Source organism: Pipistrellus hanaki (genome assembly GCF_964339955.1).
Source record: "Pipistrellus hanaki genome assembly, chromosome: 15".
NCBI lineage: Eukaryota > Metazoa > Chordata > Mammalia > Chiroptera > Vespertilionidae > Pipistrellus > Pipistrellus hanaki.
This window is the reverse complement of record NC_140517.1, coordinates 49,174,347-49,194,913: the sequence shown is the minus strand read 5'-3', so window position 1 is coordinate 49,194,913 and position 20,567 is coordinate 49,174,347. Positions and strand designations below refer to the sequence as shown.

The 20,567-nt window shown below is 61.1% G+C and overlaps 2 protein-coding genes across 7 annotated transcripts; both read left to right on the top strand.

Moving 5' to 3' along the window:
* The first annotated feature begins 84 nt into the window (after window positions 1–84).
* Window positions 85–10,959, top strand: MBOAT7 (membrane bound acylglycerophosphatidylinositol O-acyltransferase MBOAT7). Of its 2 annotated transcripts, none has more exons than XM_084905338.1 (8): window positions 85–404; window positions 1,086–1,164; window positions 1,262–1,391; window positions 1,956–2,082; window positions 4,423–4,582; window positions 5,831–6,191; window positions 8,002–8,178; window positions 10,107–10,959. In XM_084905338.1, the coding sequence occupies exons 2-8, from the start codon at window positions 1,089–1,091 to the stop codon at window positions 10,492–10,494; spliced, it is 1,419 nt and encodes a 472-aa protein (XP_084761464.1). In that variant the 5' UTR covers window positions 85–404; window positions 1,086–1,088; the 3' UTR covers window positions 10,495–10,959. The 2 variants fall into 2 exon arrangements, with proteins under 2 accessions (XP_084761464.1, XP_084761465.1); XM_084905339.1 differs by lacking the exon at window positions 85–404 and adding an exon at window positions 561–624.
* Window positions 10,960–11,026: 67 nt separating this feature from the next.
* On the top strand, window positions 11,027–20,277 carry TMC4 (transmembrane channel like 4). Of its 5 annotated transcripts, XM_084905333.1 has the most exons (15): window positions 11,027–11,317; window positions 12,088–12,301; window positions 14,044–14,189; window positions 14,639–14,871; window positions 14,950–15,071; window positions 15,696–15,843; window positions 16,722–16,889; window positions 17,211–17,374; window positions 17,565–17,691; window positions 18,382–18,479; window positions 18,759–18,939; window positions 19,270–19,400; window positions 19,479–19,634; window positions 19,952–20,030; window positions 20,138–20,277. In XM_084905333.1, exons 1-15 carry the CDS (start codon window positions 11,239–11,241, stop codon window positions 20,204–20,206), a joined length of 2,115 nt encoding a protein of 704 aa, XP_084761459.1. In that variant the 5' UTR covers window positions 11,027–11,238; the 3' UTR covers window positions 20,207–20,277. The 5 variants fall into 5 exon arrangements, with proteins under 5 accessions (XP_084761459.1, XP_084761461.1, XP_084761458.1 ...); XM_084905335.1 differs by lacking the exon at window positions 19,479–19,634; XM_084905332.1 differs by having other exon boundaries at window positions 19,952–20,205.
* Window positions 20,278–20,567: the final 290 nt, after the last annotated feature.

Sequence of the window (20,567 nt, the reverse complement as noted above, 5' to 3'; positions counted from 1 at the left end):
CTCGCAGCTCCGCCTCCGAGCGGCCTCGGGACTCCGCCCGGAGGAACCCGAAGCGGAGGCCCCGCCTCCTCCCCGGACCAGTCGTGTCCCTCGCAGCCCGGAGCTCTGCCCCTCCTCTTTCCGAGCACTAAGCCCCGCCTCGCGGTGTATTCTGGTTCGGTTGTGCCGGAGTCCAGATCCAGCCCGGCACGCGTGGAGGCTCCGGGCGCCGAGGGCCAGCTCCTTCGCTGCCTCCGAGCCTGTCGGGGGCCGCGCACCCGGCTCCGGATCTCTCAGCGCAGCCCGTCCGGCTCCCGAGAGAGGCGGGGGCGCGCGGCGGGGAGGCGTGGCTGGCCCGGGGTGGACCGCGAGCCTGGACTGCTCTGCCGCCTCCTGCCTGGCGGGCGGCGCGGAGGCGGGCCCAGGTGGGCCCGGGTGCGAGCGCCCGGAGCAGCGGTGGGGTCGCTGCCCATCGGCGGGGGACGGGGACGGGGACGGGGGCGGTGCCGGAACGCGGCCGAGCTCGGGATGGCGTAACTGCCTGTGGCTTCTCCGGGCGGACCTGACGGCGCTGGGTGCGCGCAGCCGGAGTGGGGCTGGGGAGGGAGCCTAAGACCCTCGGGAGGCCCGCCCTCGGGGCTGTAGGTAGGAGAGGGGTCTGGAGCTGGGAAAGATGTGCAGGCTGGAGGCCTGGGCTCCTCTGAGTCTTCTCAGAGCCGGGCTGGGGGGTCGAGAGACCTGCGTGCTCCAAGAGGGAAGTGCTGGGGGGACCAGAAGACGGGGCCTGGGCTCCCAGACCTTCGAAGGAGGAGGGGGCTGGAGGGCTGGCCTCCTGGGTTCTCAGAGGAAAAGAGGTCTGGAGGCCTGGATTCCCGAAAGGGGGGTGGGGGGCCTACGGGTGGAATCCTACTCTTGGAGGAGGAAGGGCCTGGGGGTCCGGATTCTTAATGTTCTCAACCGAGAGGCGCTGAGGGTAGGACTCCAGGGTCCTCCACAGCTGGGGACCGAGGAGCAGGTTCTCGGATCTCTTAAGGGGGAGAGGCTGGGGGGGGGGGGGCAGTTCCTGGCTTTTGGGTTCTCACTGTGAGCCCCTGCCCCTCCCCCAGACCATGTCGCCAGAGGAGTGGACGTATCTCCTGGTTCTTCTTATCTCCATCCCCATCGGCTTCCTCTTTAAGAAAGCTGGTGAGTCAGGTTCCCTCCCCAGTGGAAAGTAAGGGGAGGCGGGGGGACCAAGAGGGGGGAACCTCGGGAAGGCTGATGCTCTCTCTTCTCCCCGCAGGACCTGGGCTGAAGAGATGGGGAGCGGCAGCGGTGGGCCTGGGGCTCACCTTGTTCACGTGTGGCCCCCACACTTTGCACTCCCTGATCACCATCCTGGGGACCTGGGCCCTCATTCAGGCCCAGCCCTGGTGAGGATGCAGCGGGGGACGGTGCGGGGAGAGGTCCCTCCTTTTGAGTCTTGCCTGACCCCTGCCTCGCTCTGCTAGCTGCTCTGCTGGCCATCTCTCTTGTTGATCTGTTTATGTGGGTGGTTTGTTTTTTTTCCCCTCCTGCCTTCCTGGGCCTTGTTCCTGTGTGTGTGTGTGTGTGTGTGTGTGTGTGTGTGTCTGGGTCCTCCACAGCATTGTGATGAATTCAGGAGAAGACCACATTAACTCCTCTGCTGGCCCTGCCACCTCTCATTTGCATATTCATATTCATATTTATATTCCTATCCCCTCTCCTTCCCGCCCTCCCTCTCCCCCTTCCTCCCCGCAAAAGCTCTCTCAACCTCTTCTCATTCTCTATTTCTGTGTATTTGTAGGCGCTATGCCTCTTCCCCCGCTGTCTCAATCTTGTTCATCCTGCCCTCACCCCCATTTTCTGTCTCTGAAGGTGGGGAGGAGGGGGAGGACTTGGAGCCAGAATCTGGGGAGGCGGAGGCCGGCTCTGCTCCCAGAGCCCTGCACCACCTCCTCCCGCCTCTGCCCCAGCTCCTGCCACGCCCTGGCCCTGGCCTGGACCTTCTCCTACCTCCTGTTCTTCCGCGGGCTCGGCCTGCTGGGCCTGCCCACCCCCACGCCCTTCACCAACGCCGTCCAGCTGCTGCTGACACTGAAGGTCAGGCTCCCTTCCATCCTCCCCAACTTCACCTCCTCCCGCCCCCGCCACTCCCGTGAGGAGCAGGGGAGCCGGGATTTTATCTCCCACACCCTGGGCGGGGCTCCCCTCTCCTTACCCTGGGCGAAGAGGTACCTGGAATACCCGGTGTGTGGGAGTGTGGGAGGCCGGAGGCGGCGCTCAGCGCTCACCTGCAGCCTCCCGGCCTCTCTGGGGCCAGCTGTGTTGTGGGAGGCACTTATCCAGGGACGGGAAACCGGGACACCCAGGTCTGGCGCTAAGCCATCTGGGAAGACAGGTGAAAACAGCTTCCCAGGCCCCATCCCAGGTCCCGAATCCCTGAGTTCCCACGGGGCGCGGGGCGCGAATCCGTCAGCGAATCAGTGAGCGGAACAGACACCCCAGCAAGGGAACGGGTCCCTTCAGGAGGGAGTTGGGGACAGCACGCGACGCTTAGCCAGAAGAGCTGGAGGAATGGCTTCAGCATGCAAGGACGGCGCCTGTGGAGGGGACAGCGGCCGGCCAGCGGTGTGCGGGCCGCAGGGCCCGCACCGCGCAGGGCCTTGTTGGCTAAAGCCAGGAGTTCGGACTTCCTCCTGTGGGGGAAGACCCTTGGAAGAGGGTTTTGGTTTTGTTGTCAGAAGAGGTAAAGTGACCAAATTTGCATGTTGTTTTTTCAAATTTTACTGATTTTTAGAGAGAGAGGAAAGGGGAGAGAAATGGCTATTTGTTGTTCCACGTATTTTTTAAAAAATATTTTAAATTGATTTTAGAGAAGAAGGAAGAGGGATACAGAGAGAGAGAGAGAGAGAGAGAGAGAGAAACATCAATGATGAGAGAGAATCATTGATCAGCTGCCTCCTTCTGGGGATCAAGCCCACAACCCAGGCATGTGCCCTTGATCAGAATTGAACCCGGGACCCTTCAGTCCCAAGGCCAATTTTCTATCCACTGAGCCAAACCGGCTAGGGCGTTCCACGTATTGATGCATTCCTCGGTTGATTCTCTTTATTTTTAATGTAAAATCAATAGATTTTAAAGAGATAGGAAGGGGGAGAGAGAAATATCGACTTGTTCCACTTATGCATTCCTTGGTTGATTCTTTTTTTAAGTATTTATTGATCTGAAGGGAGAGAAGGGAGAGAGAGAAACACCGACAAGTTGTCCCACTTATCTGTGCATCCATTGGTTGATCCTTATCTGTATCCTGACCAGGGATCAAACCGCAACCTTGGCGCAGGGGGCGCCGCTCTCCCGACTGGCCGGGGCAGGTTTGCGTGTTTAGAAATCTCGCGCGGGGTGCTTCCCGGAGATTGCGGCAGAGAGGGGAGATGGGGTGAGGTCCAGCTGGCGGCGTAATGAGGCTCTCGGTCAGTCCGAGTCCCAACAGGAAATGCCCCATTTCGGATGACTCCGCGCAGGGGAGGGGAGGAGGGGCAGGCAGAGGAGCGGGGAGGAGGCTGTCACCGGAGGTGTCTCTGGGGCCACACCAGCCCAGAGTGCTCTTCCAGGGGATTGAAACCCCAGCCCCAAGGCGTGCCTTCCTCCGTGGCTGGGCAGACTCAGACCCACGTGGAGGTGGAGAAAGTGGAGGTGGAGAAAGTGGAGGAAGCAATGCAATCGGGTAGATCTGGGGCCTGAACAATGAATGGGAAGGCAACACCATTGCCTGAGGGGAGAGCCTCAGTGGATCTGGTTTGGGGAGTGGCTACTACGGGGTTTCACTGCGCATGTGCCCAGTCCGAATATTGGTCGGAGGCAACTGGATGAATAGGTTTGGGGGGGGAGAGATCCCAGCCAGGTGTAGAGTGTAGGAGTCATGAGGTGAGGATGGGGGGTATCTAAAGCCCCAGATGGCAGGAGAACACAGACGGAGGGAACAGGGAGAAAGAAGACCGGCTGGCACTGGCTGGTGTGCTCTGTGGTTAGAGTGTTGGCCTGTGCACTGAAGGGTCATGGGTTCAAGTCCCGGTCAAGGGCACATACCTGGGTTGCAGGTTTGATTCCTGGCCTGGTCAGGGTGCCTGTGGAGACAACCAATTGATGTGTCTCTCTCACATCGATGTTTCTCTCTCATTTCTTTCCTCCCTCCCACTTTCTAAAAATCAATGGAAAGATATCCTCGGGTGAGAATTAATAACAGAACAACAACAAAAAAGACAGGTGGGCCCAGAAATGAGCCCTGGTGAGCACCTGCCATCGATAGAGACCCTAAGATGCCATTCCTGTCACCTCAGACGCTCCCCGGGGAGTAGAGCTCCCAGCTGCACCCCAGCAGCCTCTGCGGTGTGAGGCAGAACCAAGTCTGACTTGTCCATCCCCTGCACCCCTTCCCCCCAGCTGGTGAGCCTGGCCAGTGAGGTGCAGGACCTGCACCTGGCCCAGAGGAAGGAGATGGCCGCAGGCTTCAGCCAGGGGCCCAGCCTGGGGCTGCTGCCCTACATCCCCTCTCTGCTGGAGACCCTCAGCTACAGCTACTGCTACGTGGGGATCTTGACCGGTGAGTGCCTGCTCCCCGCCTGCCTCTCCTCGCCTCCCACCTCTCCTCCCCTCCCATCCCCTCCCCTGCCCCCTCTCCATCCTCAGCATCCGCTCTCCCACGGTGACCCTCCCACTGGACCCAGGGCTCCTCCAGGAGGGGCTCGGACGGTTCCCGGCCTGTGGTTCCATGTAGCTTTTGGGGATCAAACAGGATTTAAAGGAGGAAAGTCTGTGTAGACTTGATGTGCCTGCCACCCAGGGGACAGATATTCACAGCTTCTGATTGCATTTTTTTAAAAATTCCTTTATTAAGGTATCACATATTTGTCCTCAACCCCCCATTCCCATTCCCACCCCTCCCCACCTATGCTCCCACCCCCCTGTTGTCCTTGACCCCTGGTCAGGCTCCTATGCATGCACACAAGTCCTTTGGTTGCTCTCTCCCTTTTATCCCCACCCTCCCCTACACTCCCTCTGAGGTTCTGATCGCATTTTAGTTTCAGAAACTATTTGTCATGAATGTTGACTGCCTACAAGGTTTTCTTCCCTGTGACAACTTGATAGAGCTATAACTGACATCTTTTCCCACCATTGCCTCAGCCAGTTCTACACTGAAGCCCTGGCTGGTGTGGCTTAGTGGATAGAACATTGGCCTGTGGACTGGAGGGTCCCAGGTTCCATTCCTGTCAAGGGCACATGCTTGGGTCGCAGGCTGGATCCTCAGTGGAGGGTGTGCAGGAGGCAGCTGATCAACGATTCTCTCGCATCATTGATGTTTCTATCTCTCCCTCTCCCTTGCCTCCTACACGCCCCCTACTGGGGTCAAGCCCACAACCCAGGCATGTGCCCTTGACAGGCATTGAACTGGGGACGCTTCAGTCCACAGGCCAACGTGCTATCCACTGACCCAAACCAGCCAGGGCCCCACTGATATTTAGAGAGAGTGGAAGGAAGGAGAAGACAGAAAGAGAAGCATCGATGTGAGAGAGACGCATCGATGTATGTGCCCTTTACCAAAATCGAACCCGGGACCCTTCAAGCCCACGGCCTCGCTCTATCCATTGAGCCATACCGGCTAGGGCCCTTGTCCCTTTTACTCTGGGTCTCCCTCCCCGGAACCCTGTCTCTGCTTTCCTCTGGGTCTCTGTCTCCCTTCTGCGCCCACCAAGCTCCCGGGTCTCTGGCCCTCGCCTCCCCCAGACTGGAGTCCCGCCCCCGGCCCTGGTCCCGGCCTGCAGGTCCCTGACCACTGCCCCCTCCGCCGCAGGTCCGTTCTTCCGCTACCGCACGTACCTGGACTGGCTGGAGCAGCCGTTCCCGGGCGCCGTGCCCAGCCTGCGGCCCCTGCTGCGGCGCGCCTGGCCGGCGCCGCTCTTCGGGCTGCTCTTCCTGCTGTCCTCGCACCTCTTCCCGCTGGAGGCCGTGCGCGAGGACGCCTTCTACGCGCGCCCGCTGCCCGTCCGCCTCTTCTACATGGTCCCCGTCTTCTTCGCCTTCCGCATGCGCTTCTACGTGGCCTGGATCGCCGCCGAGTGCGGCTGCATTGCCGCCGGCTTCGGGGCCTACCCCGTGGCCGCCAAAGCCCGGGCTGGGGGCGGCCCCACCCTCCCGTGCCCACCCCCCAGCAGGTCAGGCGGCGGGAGGGAGGTGACCCGAGACCTGGCAGGCCCCATCACCACGGGCTGGCCCTGCCCCTAGCAGGGAGGAGAGCGGGAATCAGTGGGGCCAGGTCCACCACCTGTTGCTGTCACAGTGTCGCCCCTGGGCCACCCACAGTGCGCCCTGCCCCGCCCTAGGGAGCAGCCTTTCTGACACCTCGGATTGTCCCTTGTTGCTAGTGCCTGTCACCCCTTGGGGTGGCCAGTTGCTCTCTGTTGCTAGGGAAAAGAAAGGTAGTATCCTAGCAACCATGTGTGGCCCCTCGGTTGCCATGGAAGCGTCACTCCAATAACACGATTGTTCCTGGTTGTTCAGGATGCCATCCTTAGGCGGTGATGGGTTGACCTCTGTTGCTAGGGAAACGGTTCCTTAGCAACCGTGGTCCACCTCTTCCAACCAGAAGGGTTGCTCTTCGTTGCTATAAAAATGGCACCAAATTGCCCCTTTGTTGCTAGGAGGCAGCATTTCCCTTCTCCTCCCACTTCCTCCCCCCCTCCCCCCCCCAGGGATGTTATCAAGCAGCCTGCAGTTGCCCCTGTTTCAAAGGAAATGGCGTCCCTGACCGCGCTGGCCTCTAGCGGAGGGCACACCATCCCTAGCAACCGCAGGTCGCCTTCCTATGTTGCTAAGGAAGCCAGTTCCCTTGGTAACAGTGGATTGACAGGTTGACGTTGTTGCTAACAGTGCTACACCCCCAGCTCCTTCACTGCTAGGTAAGTCACACCGCTGGTAACTATGGGCCCTCTCGTTGCTAAGGAAGTGTTGCTCCTGTGTTGCTAGGGAAACGGTGCCCCTAGCAACCAGGACCGGACCTTCTCTCTGTTTCTAGCAACCACAGTCTCCCTCCGCCCTGACCGGGGGAGCAGTCCCTCCTCCGTGTAAATGATGAGTATTCCTTGGTGGCGGGGCCCTGCCCTAGCGGACACGAACTGCCACTCCATTGTGGGGAGGCGGCCCCCACGGGAGTTTATTTCCACTGCCCTCTGACCATGGTGGACCTCCAGGGGCGGGACAGGGCGTCCTCCAGAAAATGCCAGGCGGGAACCAAAGGCTTTTCTCACCCCGCTGACCCCACTCGGAGCGGCTGGCTCCTCCCCCGTTATGAGAAGCCACCAGGCATTCAGGTGGGCCAGGGATGCCCCCGCCGCTGGGGGTGTTGGCACCAGTGACCCGGGAGCCGCCATACCGCTGGGGATGACACTTCCTGAACAATCGTAAGAACCAAGAGCCTAAGGTCCTTTCCGGAGCCTTGTCTAAACATCCTAGATCTTGTTGCTAACGAATGACCTTTCCCTAGCAACAGAGACTATCCAGGCCTAGAGCATCTCCCTAGCAACCACGGGCCACCTCGTTGTGAAGGATGCTACTTCCCTAGCAACCGCAGTGACAACTCAGCGGGGACAGCACTTGGAAGCTTCTCTGAATGCACTGAGCTCGGTTGCTAAGGAATGGCCTTTTCCCTGGCATCGGAGACCAGAGAAGGGTCAGGTTGCTAAGGACTCATGGCCTAGCAACCACAGCCCTTCGAGGCTTTTCCTCAGGGCCCCGTGGCCAAGAGAACCCGATTGTCGGTGAACGGTGTGCCCCACCACCACCTTCCTCCCCCAAAAAGGCTCCCGTTGGGCTACCCTCTCTTGTTGCCCTACCACTGTGACAGCCAGGGGGCTGCCACCTGCCCTCCACCCCCTCCTTAGCATGGGGCTGGGACAACAACCAGCGGCGGGAGGGGGCCTGGCTGAGTTGCATGTCTGTCCCCCACCCCCACCCTCCACCCCCCAGTCCGGAGGAGGCGGCTGCCCTGGAGTACGACTACGAGACCATCCGCAACATCGACTGCTACCGCACAGACTTCTGCACGCGGGTGCGGGAGGGCATGCGGTACTGGAACATGACGGTGCAGTGGTGGCTGGCGCAGTACATCTACAAGAGTGCGCCCACCCGCTCCTACGTCCTCAGGTGAGCCCGCCAGCCCCGGACCGGAGCAGACGGAACTACATCTCCCAGCAGCACAAGGGGCAGCCTGCCCCGAGGTTCGAGGGAGTTGTAGTTCTTGAAGCCCTTGCGCTTCTGCGAATTGCATTGATTCCGCGGGGTGAATCACTCCCTGTCTTTGACCCTAAGTTTCAGCTTCTGTGAAGTCAGTGGACAGAAGCCATGCACTGAGTCCTCTGGACTCGATAGCCAAACTTTCCGGAATCTCAGCCCCAGCAATTGCTAAGAATCCTTGAACAGGGAGTTCTGTTTCCTCTGATACATGGGGCGGTAATGCTGCTACCCGTCTCATAAGCTGATGTCAGGATTGAAGGAGATAAAGTATGAAATGTGGTTAATGTGAAGCCTGGAAGGTGCTAGCTAGGTTTTAGTTTCTAGTCTTTTAAAAAAAAAAAAAAATATATATATATATATATATATATATATATATATATATATGTATATAATTATTGATTTTTTACAGAGAGGAAGGGAGAGGGAAAGAGAGCCAGAAACATCGATGAGAGAGTAACATCAGCTGCCTCCCGCACACCACCTCCTGGGGATGTTCCTGCAACCAAGGCACATTCCCCCTGACCGGAATCGAACCTGGGACCCCTGAGTCTGCAGGCCGATCGATGCTCTATCCACTGAGCCACACCAGTCAGGGCAGTTTCTATTCTTCTTCACTCATGCAATATTTCTTGAGTGGAGTCTTTGTGCAATACATTATGTTTCGAACCTTAGGAAGCCGGAAGTGTGATCCCCCATCTTAGAGAGGAGAGTAAGGCTCAGACAGGTCAGGTAGTCTCCCGAGTGTCCCTCGGCCTTCCTGAGCCACCAGGTGAGGTCAGGATTACCAATGAAACGTTCTCCTAACGAAGCCATTACACAAAAACGGTAGTGGGTAGTGGTCGTGGTACAGAAACAGCACACACCGGTTTGGCTGGAAAGCCAGATTCATGAGGCTGGCGCTGGTGCAGAAGAAAAGAGGTTTATTAAGGTGCCACACAGCCTGGGGGAATGGTGGACTCCCGTCTCCAAGACCATCTCCCCTTCCTGCTCAAGCCCACCCTTCTTATAGGGAGGGGAGGAGTTTTTTTTTTAAATATCCATTTATTTTTATTAATTTTTTTACAGAGAGGAAGGGAGAGAAATAGAGAGCTAGAAACATCGATGAGAAAGAAACATCGACCAGCTGCCTCTTGCACACCCGCTACTGGGGATGTGCCTGCAACCAATGTACATGCCCTTGACTGGAATCGAACCCGGGACCTTTCAGTCCGCAGACCGACGTTCTACCACTGAGCCAAACCGGTTTCAGCAATATCCATTTACTTTTATTTATTTTTTACAGAGAGGAAGGGAGAGAGATAGCTAGAAATGTCGATGAGAGAGAAATATTGATCAGCTGCCTCCTGCACACACCCCACAGGGGATGTGCCCCCAACCAAGATACCTGTCCCTGATTGGAATGGAACCTGGGACTTTTCAGGCTGCCGGCCGACGCTTCATCCACTGAGAAACACCGGTCAGGGTGCATAAGGTGGTTTTTGACACTTCAGGAGGTATCGGAGGGAAACATGGATACCATGGGCAGGGCAGAATACACACACACACCCCACAGGCCACACTCAGGGGCTAAACTGGAGATTTCTGAGTCCTCCAAAGAAGCGGAATCAGCCCAAATATGTGGGCTTACGAAGGCCAGCATTCAGGGTGCACAAGGAGAGGGGGCTCATCGCCAGAGATTTCAGAATCATCACAGATCAGGATCCCCAAAGAGGAAGTGGGTACTGGGCGGGGGAGGGGGGGGGGCGGGGAGGGTGTTAACTGGGTTCCTGGGTCTGAGGGAGACAGAGCTGGGGCCTGGCCTGACACCCTCCTTCTCCCGCCCACCCCCACCCCCGCAGGAGCGCCTGGACTATGCTGTTGAGCGCCTACTGGCACGGCCTGCACCCCGGCTACTACCTGAGCTTCCTGACCATCCCGCTGTGCCTGGCGGCCGAGGGCCGGCTGGAGGCAGCGCTGCGCTGGCGGCTGGGCCCGAGCGGCCAGCAGGCCTGGGACTGGGCGCACTGGTTCCTGAAGATGCGCGCCTACGACTACATGTGCATGGGCTTCGTGCTGCTGTCCCTGGGCGACACCCTGCGCTACTGGGCCTCCGTCTACTTCTGCATCCACCTGCTGGCGCTGGCCGCGCTGGGCCTGGGGCTGGCCCTGGGGGCGGGCGGCCCCAGCCGGCGGAAGGCGGCGCCCCAGGCCGCCGGCCTCGCCCCCGAGAAGCTGCGGGAGGAGTGAGCTGCCCACGCCCCGCCGACGCCCGCTCCCGCCGCCACGTTTCTGCCCCGGATTCTGTGACCCAGGCAGCTGGCTCCTCCCGGGAAGCCCTGGGCTCGGGGCCTGGAGAGGATCCGGCTCCCCGCAGCCCCCGCCTCGCCCTGCCCAGCCCCCCACACACACACCGGGCCCCAAGCCCTTCCCGCCAGGGCCCCAGGGCGCTGCCCAGACCGGACTTCAGGGTCCTGCCAAGCCTCCCGGGTCCCGGCTCCCCGGCTCCCCGGCTGCAGGGCCCGGCGGCAAGGCCCTCGGTGCGCGGGGCGCCGCTTCTCGTGGCTTCCGTTCCACTTTTATGTCATCGCGCCCTGGAGGGAACGAGGGGGGAAACTGAGGCTCGGGGCGCGGGCCTGAGCCCTGGGGTCCCGCCTCCTGCAGCCTGAGGCCGCGGAAGGGGCGGTTCCCTCCCAATAAAGCGTTGCTCACGGACTGCGTGGCGTGTCTGGGCGACCCCGCACGTGGGGGGCGTGGGCACCGAGCCCCGCCCGCCCCCCTCCTCCCCCACGGTTCCCGGTCCGCGCCGCCGCCCGCGGACTGCAGGTCCCGGCTTGCCCGGGCCGCCGTGGGCGGGTCAGGAGGGCCGCTCCGCCCTCCGGGCACCTGGGCACCTGCGGCCCCAGCGCACCTGCCCGCCCCGCCCTCCCCGCCTCCTGTCCCCGGGCGGTGCCTCCCCGCTGGTCGCCGGAGGCGGAAGCCACCCTCGGGGCCATGGAGGAGAGCTGGGCCCGGGAGCCCGAGGCCTGGGGCCCCTCCGGGAGGTGGCCGGCGCCCCGGGAGGCCAGGGCAGGTGGGCCCGCTGGGAGGGGAGGGTGGGCGGGAGGACCTGCTGAGGCCGGGGCGCCTGGGTCCGGGGGCAGGAGTGGGAGCGGCTTCCGTTCCTTTCCAGGTCTCTGGGGAGATGGGAGTCAGGGCCCTGGGAAGGCAGACTCTGGGGTGACCGCCGGGACTCAAATATCTGAAGAGTGGGAGCGGCCAGGGTCCCAAATACTCATTCAAGGGGAAAAGCAATTTCAAGAGTGAACTCCTGGATCCCGAAATATGAGGGGCCTGAGAGTGGGTACTGGGTCTGAGGGAGGAGGGGCTAAGGGCGGTGACTCCTGGGTCTGAGGGAGGAGGGCTGGGGGCTTGGGCTCCTGGGTCTGAGGGTGGGGGCCTGGGCTCCTGGGCCTGAGGGAGGAGGCTGGGGATCTGGACTCCTGGGTCTGAGGGAGGAGGGCTGGGGGCCTGGGCTCCTGGGTCTGAGGGAGGAGGGCTGGGGGCCTGGACTGCTGGGTCAGAAGGAGGAGGGGCTAAGGGCGGTGACTCCTGGGTCTGAGGGAGGAGGAGCTGAGGACTTGGAGACCTGGGTCAGAAGGAGGAGGGGCTAAGGGTGGGGACTCCTGGGTCTGAGGGAGGAGGGGCTGGAGGCCTGGACTGCTGGGTCTGAGGGAGGAGGGGCTAAGAGCGGAGACTCCTGGGTCTGAGGGAGGAGGTTGGGGATCTGAGGGAGGAGGTAGGGAGGAGGGGGGCTGTGGGCTTGGACCCCTAGGTTCTCCTGGCGCCTGCCCTCTTGCCTAGGCCCGACGCTGTCCTCGGTGCTGAATGAGCTGCCCAGCGCTGCTACCCTCCGGTACCGAGGCCCCGGGGTGCTGCCCTGGGGGGCGCTGGAGGAGGAGGATGAGGATGGAGAGAGGAGCGTCCAGGCCTTCGCAGAAGCCGCCCAGAAGGAGCTGCAGGACCCCGTCCCTTCCCGGGAGCTGCCCTGGCCCATGCAGGCCCGGCGGGCGCACTGGTGAGGCCCGATCTCCGTCTCTCCTGCCTCTCAAAGCTGCCCATCTGGCTCCCTCTTCCCCGCCTGTGTCTCCGCTTCTCAGGCCGCCAGGCTCCTGTCTCTGAGGCTCTGCACTCAGGTCCTTCCCTCCCGGGTCCCAATCTCACTGGCCTCTCTCCCTCCGAGCCTCTCTCCGCCCCTCACTTTCTCTCCGGGTCTGAAATCCACTGTTAGTATTTCCTCTGCTTCAGTCCTCCTCTTCCAATCCTGTCTCCCTCCCTCCTCTGGGGACGCTGCAGGCCCCAGCGAAAAGTGTCAAGTCCACAATAAAAAAGCATTAGCCGAAGCCGGTGTGGCTCAGTGGTAGAGCGTCAGTCTGCGGACCGAAAGGTCCCAGGTTCGATTCCGGTCAGGGGCATGTACCTTGGTTGCGGGCACATCCCCAGGAGGGGGTGTGCAAGAGGCAGCTGGTCGATGTTTCTCTCTCATCGACGTTTCTAGCTCTCTCTCTCCCTTTCTCTCTGTTAAAAATCAATAAAATATATTAAAAAAAAAAAAAAGCATTAGAAACACATGGGGGAGGGGGTCGACCCACGAATGGGGCCCAGGTGGCTCATGAAGCTGACCCTTGTTTCTTTCAATAATTCTTTTTTTTTTTCCAAATATGTTTTATTGACTTTTTACAGGGAGGAAGGGAAAGGGTAGAGAGCTAGAAACATTGATGAGAGAGAAACATCGACCAGCTGCCTCCTGCATACTCACTACTGGGGACGTGCCCATAACCAAGGTACATGCCCTTGACCAGAATCGAACCGGGGACCCCTCAGTCCGCAGGCTGACACTATCCACCCGGCCAAACTGGTTTCGGCTGTTGCTTTTTTAAGTTGATTTTTAGAGAGAGAGGAAGGGAGAGGGAGAGAGAGAGAAACGTCAATGCGAGATGGAGAGACAGATTGCCTGCCTCCTGCACAGCCCTTATTGGGGATCTAGCCCAAAACCCGGGCATGTGCCCTGACCAGGAGTCGAACGGGCAGTCTTTTGGCCTTTTGGTGCACGGATCGCTGCCCAACCAACTCAGCCACACCGGACAGGGCATTCTCTGTTTCTTTTTTTTTTTTTTTTTTGGCATGTTTACTGTATGATGATGTTTGCCTGCAGGAAGCACGATGGACAGATTCTGAGAGTTTTCCTATAGTGAGAGCCCTGGTGAATGCCGCGCCAGTGGGGAGAGGCACTGCAGCCCCCTGAAGCACCTTGCATGCCTGTCCCCTCAGCCCCGCCCCCTCCAGTACAACGCCTCCTGCCTTTCCCACGCACACGTGACCGCTCCTGGTGCTTCTGCAGAGCTGGCCGCGGGGTCTGCTTCCCTGAAGGGCAGGGGCCCCCCGCCCGCTCGCTCTGGGACTGTATAATCCACATGTGTCAAACACAAGGCCCGCGGGCCAAATCCAGCCCGCCAGGCCTTGCAATGTGGCCCGCACCGCGCTGTCATCACTGCACTCCGCTGTCAGTTTATGACATTGTCAGTTTATGACTGTTCAGTAAACCATTCGGCCCGCGATTTAGGCTGGATTTTAGATTTTGGCCCCTTCTCTGATTGAGTTCGACACCCCTAGTGTAATCAGAGGCCCACAGTCTTGGGGCTCTGCCTGTGCTCAGCGTCACGTGTTTCCTCTTATTGCTGTAGGGTCTGTGCTGGGAGCCCACCGCAGTGGTTTCCAGCCGGGCCCTTTCCCTTCCTGTCTCTGACTGTTTCCTTCCAGGCAGCGCCTCGCCAGGGACCAAATGGCTCAGGGCCCCGGGTCCAGGATGGCCAGCTGGGCCCTGCTTCTTCGGAGGTCCAAGGAGAAGATGCGAGAAGGCTGGCACACCCTGGAGCCCTGGGGGTGGACGCTGAAGAGGATCGGGGGTGCGGTGGGGCTGGGACTGGGGCCTGGGCTCCGGGGTCTGAGGGAGGAGGACTGGGGCCTGGGCTCCTGGGTCTGAGGGAGGAGGGCTGGGGGCTGGGCTCCTGGGTCTGAGGGAGGAGGAGGGCTGGAGGCTGGGCTCCTGGGTCTGAGGGAGGAGGGCTGGGGGCCTGGGCTCCTGGGTCTGAGGGAGGAGGGCTGGGGACCGGGACTCCTGGGTCTGAGGGAGGAGGAGGGGCTGGGGGCCTGGACTCCTGGGTCTGAGGGAGGAGAGCTGGGGGTCTGGGCTCCTGGGTCTGAGGGAGGAGGGCTGGGGGCCTGGGCTCCTGGGTCTGAGGGAGGAGGACCTGGAGGAGGGGGGGCTGGGGGCCTGGACTCCTAGGTCCCAGAGAGGAGGGGCAGCAATCCCCGGACTCAGCGAGGCCCTGGGCCTGCCTGCCGCCCCCTGCAGGCCAGTTTGGCGCGGGCACCGAGTCCTACTTCTTGCTGCTGCGCTTCCTGCTGTTTCTGAACGTGCTGGCCTCGGTGCTGAAGGTCTGCATGACGCTGCTGCCCACCTGGCTGGACGGCGGCCCCCAGGACCCCCCGGGCCCTGGCCACAACTCTTCCTGCGGCTCCTACAACCCCCACCCCCAGGGCCTGGTGTCCTTCCCCACGCAGCTCTTCCACCTGCTCTCCGGGGAGGTGAGTGCCGCCCCCTGGAGGCCCCGCTCCGGCCGGCCCCCTCCAGCGCCATGGTGACCCGCTGCGCCCTCCCCCCAGGGCTTCCTGGAGTGGTCCCCGCTCTTCTACGGGTTCTACCCGCCCCGCTGGAGCCTGGCCGTCACCTACCTCTGCTCCACCTTCGCCATCGGCCTCCTGTCGCTGCTGCTGATCCTGCGCCGGTGAGTGCACCCCACCCAGACCCCGAGCCCCGCCCCAGGACTCCTGAGTCTTAGTCTGGGATCCCTTTCTCTCTGTTTGAGTTGAGAACCATGATTCTCTCTCATCGTGGATGTTTCTCTCTGTCTCTCTCTCCCTCTTCCTTCCTCTCTGAAATCAATGATAATTATATATATATATTTCAGAGAGGCGGGGAGAAGGAGAGAGAGAAACATCCATGATGAGAGAGAATCATGGATCAGCTGCCTCCTGCACGCCCCACACTGGGGATCGAGCCTGCAATCCGGGCAGGTGCCCTGACCAGGAATCGAACCGTGACCTCCTGGTTCATAGGTCGACGCTCAACCCCTGGGCCACACCGGCCGGGCCTCATTGAGTCCTTTTCATGTGAATCTCTGACCCATTGGGGGTCTCAGTCCCCGTCTCCATGTCCGTCTCCCAGGGTCCCTGTCTCCCAGGCCCCGGGGTCCCCGGTGAGTGTGTGACCTCGGAATCTCTCCCTGGGGTCGGTGGCTTCCCCTCCTGCTCCACCAGGGGGCAGCTCGCCCAGGGCCCGGGCTTAGGGTGTGCTTTCCCGGTCCCCCTGTCCACCCCCATCCCACCGCCTCCCACCCCCGACCCCCCAGCTCGGTGTCCGGGCTGAAGCAGACGCTGCTGGCCGAGTCCGGGGTGCTGACCAGCTACAGCCACCGCGTCTTCTCCGCCTGGGACTTCGGCCTCCGCGGCGAGGTCCACGTGCAGCTGCGCAGGCGCCGCCTCCGCTACGAGCTGCAGGTGCGCGGGGGCGGGGCCACCGCCGGAGGGGCGGGGCCAGGGGACTTTCGGGAGATGCTGAGTGGAGCTTCCTCCTAAGGGGGCGGGCCTTGGGGGATGAATGGCATCTGAGGAGGCCCGAGGTGCGGCCCGAGGTCAAAGGATGAGGGGGGACGCTCCCTTTAGGGGAGAGGCGGGCCCAAGGGTGCTGGGTTCGAAGCGGAGGAGGGTGCGGCCAGGGATGGGTGATGAAGTGGAGCTGGAACTTGCACCTGGGCGAGCACTGGGTGTGGCCTCGGGGGTGGGGCCAGGAGATTCAATTGTCACCTGGAGCCTGGCTGGTGTGGATCAGGGGTTGAGCACTGACCTATGAACCAGGAGGTCAAGGTTCCATTCCCAGTCAGGGCACATGTCTGGGTTGGGGGCTCCATCCCCAGTGTGGGGCGTGCAGGAGGCAGCTGATCAATGATTTTCTTTTTCTTTTTTAAAATATATGCTATTGATTACAGAGAGAAAGGGAGAGGGATAGAGAGTTAGAAACATCGATGAGAGAGAAACATCGATCAGCTGCCTCCTGCACACCCCCCACTGGGGATGCGCCCGCAACCAAGGCACATGCCCCCGACTGGAATTGAACCTGGGACCACTGAGTCCAAAGGCCGACGCTCTATCCACTGAGCAAAATCGGCCAGGGCTAAAATATATTTTTTTTAAAAAATAAAAAAGATGACAGAGAGTGCAGGTTGATCCCGTGCCCAGTCACGGTGCCTGTGGGAGGCAACCAATCGATGTGTCTCTCTCACATTCGGCAAGGTGTTACAGGGGGGCTGGGGCTGTGGGCGGCGGGGCCGGGGGCCGGGCCGGGGAGCCGGCACCCAGGGGACTCTCTCCCGGAGCAGGTGGAGCTGGAGGAGGCGCAGGTGCGGCTTCGGGCCGCGGGGCGGACGCTGGGCCAGCAGGCCTGGGTGTGGGCGCTGCGGCTGCTGCTCAATCTGCTGGTGTTGGCGCTCCTGGGCGCGGCCTTCTACGGCATCTTCTGGGCGACGGCGTACTTCTCCGAGCTGAAGGTGCGCGGGGGCCTGGGGAGGGTACCCCTCCGAGCTGAGGGTGCGCGGGGGCCTGGGGAGGGTACCCCTCCGAGCTGAGGGTGCGCGGGGGCCTGGGGAGGGTACCCTCGGAGCTGAGGGTGCGCGGGGGCCTGGGGAGGAGGGTGGGAGTCCTGGAACCCACATTTCCGAGGGCGGAGGGGACTCAGGCCTGGGTGCCTGGGGTCTTGGACAGAGAGGAGGGTGGCCCGTTAGGTGTGGCGCTCAGGATTCGGGGTGCGGAAGAGGCTGGGGAGCCCCCTACCCCTCCAGCCTCTCCCCGTGGCCCCGTTCCCCTCCCAGAAGCAGGACTTTGTCAAAGGGACGGCGCTGCTGAAGCTCGGGGTGGAATACATCCCGTCCGTCATCATCTCCGGGGTCAACCTGGTGCTGCCGCCCGTGTTCAAGCTCATCACCTCGCTCGAGGGCTACACCCGGAGCCGCCAGATCGTCCTCATCCTGCTCAGGTGCCCGCCTGAGGGCGGCTGTGTGTGCGTGTGCGTGTGTGTGTGTAAGTCCCGGTGCCATGGATGGGATCGACCCCGGCTCCTTGTCCCCAGCCTCCGTTTCTCCATCTGTGAAATGGGGAGACTGGGGAGCCCATTCCTTTCCGGGCAGGAGGGGCTCGGGGTTAACCCCTCCCTCTCGCATTGCCAGGACCGTGTTTCTGCGCCTGGCCTCCCTGTTGGTTCTGATGGTCTCTCTCTGGAGCGAGGTCACGTGTCGGGGCAAGAGGGAGGCCGAGAACTGCAAAGCCTGCGGCTACGATTACAAGAAGTATCCGGTGAGAAGGACGAGGGGCTGGGGATCCTGGTTTGGGAGGAGGAGGAGCTGGGGGTGCTAGGACACCCTCCAGTCTGAGGAGTGGGGTATGTGTGGCGCCCCCCAAAACAGAAGACCCCAGAGAAAGTATTTCATACGCTTGATTTTTGTTTAAATATATATATATATATATATATATATATATATATATTATTGATTTTTTACAGAGAGGAAGGGAGAGGGATAGAGAGCTAGAAACATTGATGAGGGAGAATCATTGACCAGCTGCCTCCTGCACACCCCCCACTGGGGATGTGCCCGCAACCAAGGTACATGCCCTTGACCAGAATCGAACCTGGGACCTTTCAGTCCTCAGGCTGACGCTCTATCCACTGAGCCAAACCGGTCTTGGCTAAATATATTTTTTATTGATTTTTTTACAGGGAGGGAAGGAGAGGGACAGAGTCAGAAACATCGATGAGAGAGAAACATCCATCAGCTGCCTCCTGCACACCCCCCACTGGGGATTTGCCTGCAACCAAGGCACATGCCCCTGACCGGAATCGAACCCGGGACCCTTCAGTCCGCAGGCCCACGCTCTACCCACTGAGCCACAAGGGTCAGGGCTACGCTTGTTAATTAGGGACTTGGATATTTGGGCGCCTGGGTCGGTCCTGATGTCGCCCTCACCCCTTTTTTTTCCTTCCTCTAGTGCTGGGAGACCCGGATGGGGCAGGAGATGTACAAACTCCTGCTTTTTGATCTGCTGATTGGCCTGGCCGTCATGCTCCTCATCCAGTTCCCTCGGAAGTGAGACCCCCCTCTGGCCCCGCCCTCGGGTTCTCCCTCCTCACCACGCCCCTTTCCCTAGTCCTGCCTGCGACTGCTCCCTCTTTGCTCTGACTCCAAAGACCCCGCCCCTCCCACGTGTCAGTTACTCCCCATTGGCCACGCCCCTGGATACACCCCTCCAGGACCTTGGCAGCCACGCCCCTCAGACAGGCTCACTTCTGATTGGTGGGCATAACGCAGGAGGCGGGGAAACGCCTGGCTGGCACGCCCCTGACCCCGCCCCGCCCCGCCCCGCAGGCTGCTCTGCGGGCTCCGTCCCGGGGTGCTGGGGCGCTTGGGGACCCAGGAATTCCAGGTGCCCGACGAGGTGCTGGGGCTCATCTACGCGCAGACGGTGGTCTGGGTGGGCAGTTTTTTCTGCCCGCTCCTGCCCCTGCTCAACTCAGCCAAGTTCCTGCTGCTCTTCTACCTGAAAAAGGTGGGGTGTGGGTGGGGGGCGCCCGCCTGGAGTGGGAGATGTTGGGGGCGGGAGGGACGGAGGGAGGGGTGCGGTCGGGTCCTAAGGGAGGAGGATGCCCAGGTCCCAGACGTCTGGATCCTGAGAGAGGAGGGGGGTCTGTCTGCCGGGCCGATTCCCGGATGTGGGAGGCGGAGGAGGGGTCTAGGGCACCCCAACTTTTAGGTCTAAGAGGGGACCGTCTCTTGGGTCCTGAGTGAGGAGGGCCAGGCACCAGGACTCCTGGGTGGGGAAAAGAGACAGACTAGAGTTCAGACGCCCGTGCCTCAGTCTCCCTTCTTCCCTTGTCAGCTCACCCTCTTCTCCAACTGCTCGCCGGCCTCCCGCACCTTCCGGGCCTCCACGGCGAACTTCTTTTTCCCCATGGTGCTCCTCCTGGGGCTGGCCGTCTCCGCCATCCCGGTGATGTTCAGCATCTTCCGGTAAGTGCGAGCGGCCCTCGCCCGGGATCCCGACTTCTCGGCCCTCCTTGAACTCTCGTCCCGTCCCCCTGGCTTCAGGATCCCGCCCTCGCAGCTGTGTGGTCCGTTCCGGGAGCAGGAGTTCATCTGGAACCAGATCCCCGAGTCTATTGGCAGGCTCCCTCAGGGCACCCAGGACTTCCTCTTCTTCCTGGGGTCCCAGGCTTTTGCTGTGCCCCTCCTGCTGGTCTCCAGGTGAGGGGCCCCGGCTCCTGGTTTTCAGCTGGAACGTGTGCCATCTGGGCGCCCCGCCGCCTGCGTCCAAGGGAAGAGAGGGCTGGGGGCGCCTAAACCCCTGGATGAGGGAGGAGGGAGGGGATGGAGCCACCAACTCCCGGGTCTGAAGGAAGGAGGGGGGGAGGATCCAGGCCGCTGGTCTCTAAGGACCCAGACATGGAAGCTCTCCCGCGAGGCTTCAGGGGATGGCTTTTATTCTTGTCCCCTCTATTTCTTTCTTTTCTTTCTTTTTTTTTTCTTCGTCTTTTTTATTTATTTTGTCTTGTCCCCTCCAGTATCCTGATGGCGTATACCCTGGCCCTGGCTAACTCGTACGGATGCCTCATCTCGGAGCTCAAACGGCAGATAGAGAAGGTGAGCCAGGCCGGGCGCCTGGGAAAAGGGGCCCCGGGGAACGTACCCCGGGGACACGGGGGAGAGGCTCCGTCTCACCTCTTCCTTCTCTTCGCCCTTCATCTCAGGAGACGCAGAATAAAGTCTTCCTGGCACAGCGCGCCGTAGCGCTGAGCTCGGACCCCGGGGCCCTGTGACCTCCCTCGCCGGGCTCCGGCTGGCGTCCCGCTTTCAGACCCAGACCTGCACCCCCAAACCTTTGTAAGCCTCGGCCGCGCCATCTGCCACATGAGAGGCTAGAGAAGACTGTTCTTCCTCCCAGCCCTGCGATTCCGAGATTCCCGGGGCCCCGCACCCCCCTGAGGGTCCAGGGGAACCTCATTCCTGAATCAATAAACACAGCGGAGTCAGCTGAGCGCGCTTTGAAACTGGCGAGCGGAAGCAGGGGGGCGAGGCTTCCGCGGCACAAGCCAATCACATGTGTGGGCCCTGGGACGACGTGACGGGCGTGCCAGCCAATCAGAGGCCGCGTCCGTGTAGCGTCAGAAGTAGAGACAC

Coding starts and splice junctions, on each gene's coding strand:
- MBOAT7 (XM_084905338.1), top strand. CDS start 1,089: ATGTCGCCAGAGGAGTGGACGTATCTCCTGGTTCTTCTTATCTCCATC. Junction 2,083..4,422: donor AGCTGCTGCTGACACTGAAG/GTCAGGCTCCCT, acceptor CCTTCCCCCCAG/CTGGTGAGCCTGGCCAGTGA. Junction 8,179..10,106: donor ACCCGCTCCTACGTCCTCAG/GTGAGCCCGCCA, acceptor CCACCCCCGCAG/GAGCGCCTGGACTATGCTGT.
- TMC4 (XM_084905332.1), top strand. CDS start 11,239: ATGGAGGAGAGCTGGGCCCGGGAGCCCGAGGCCTGGGGCCCCTCCGGG. Junction 15,844..16,721: donor GCCTCCGCTACGAGCTGCAG/GTGCGCGGGGGC, acceptor CTCCCGGAGCAG/GTGGAGCTGGAGGAGGCGCA. Junction 18,480..18,758: donor CTCATCCAGTTCCCTCGGAA/GTGAGACCCCCC, acceptor CCCGCCCCGCAG/GCTGCTCTGCGGGCTCCGTC.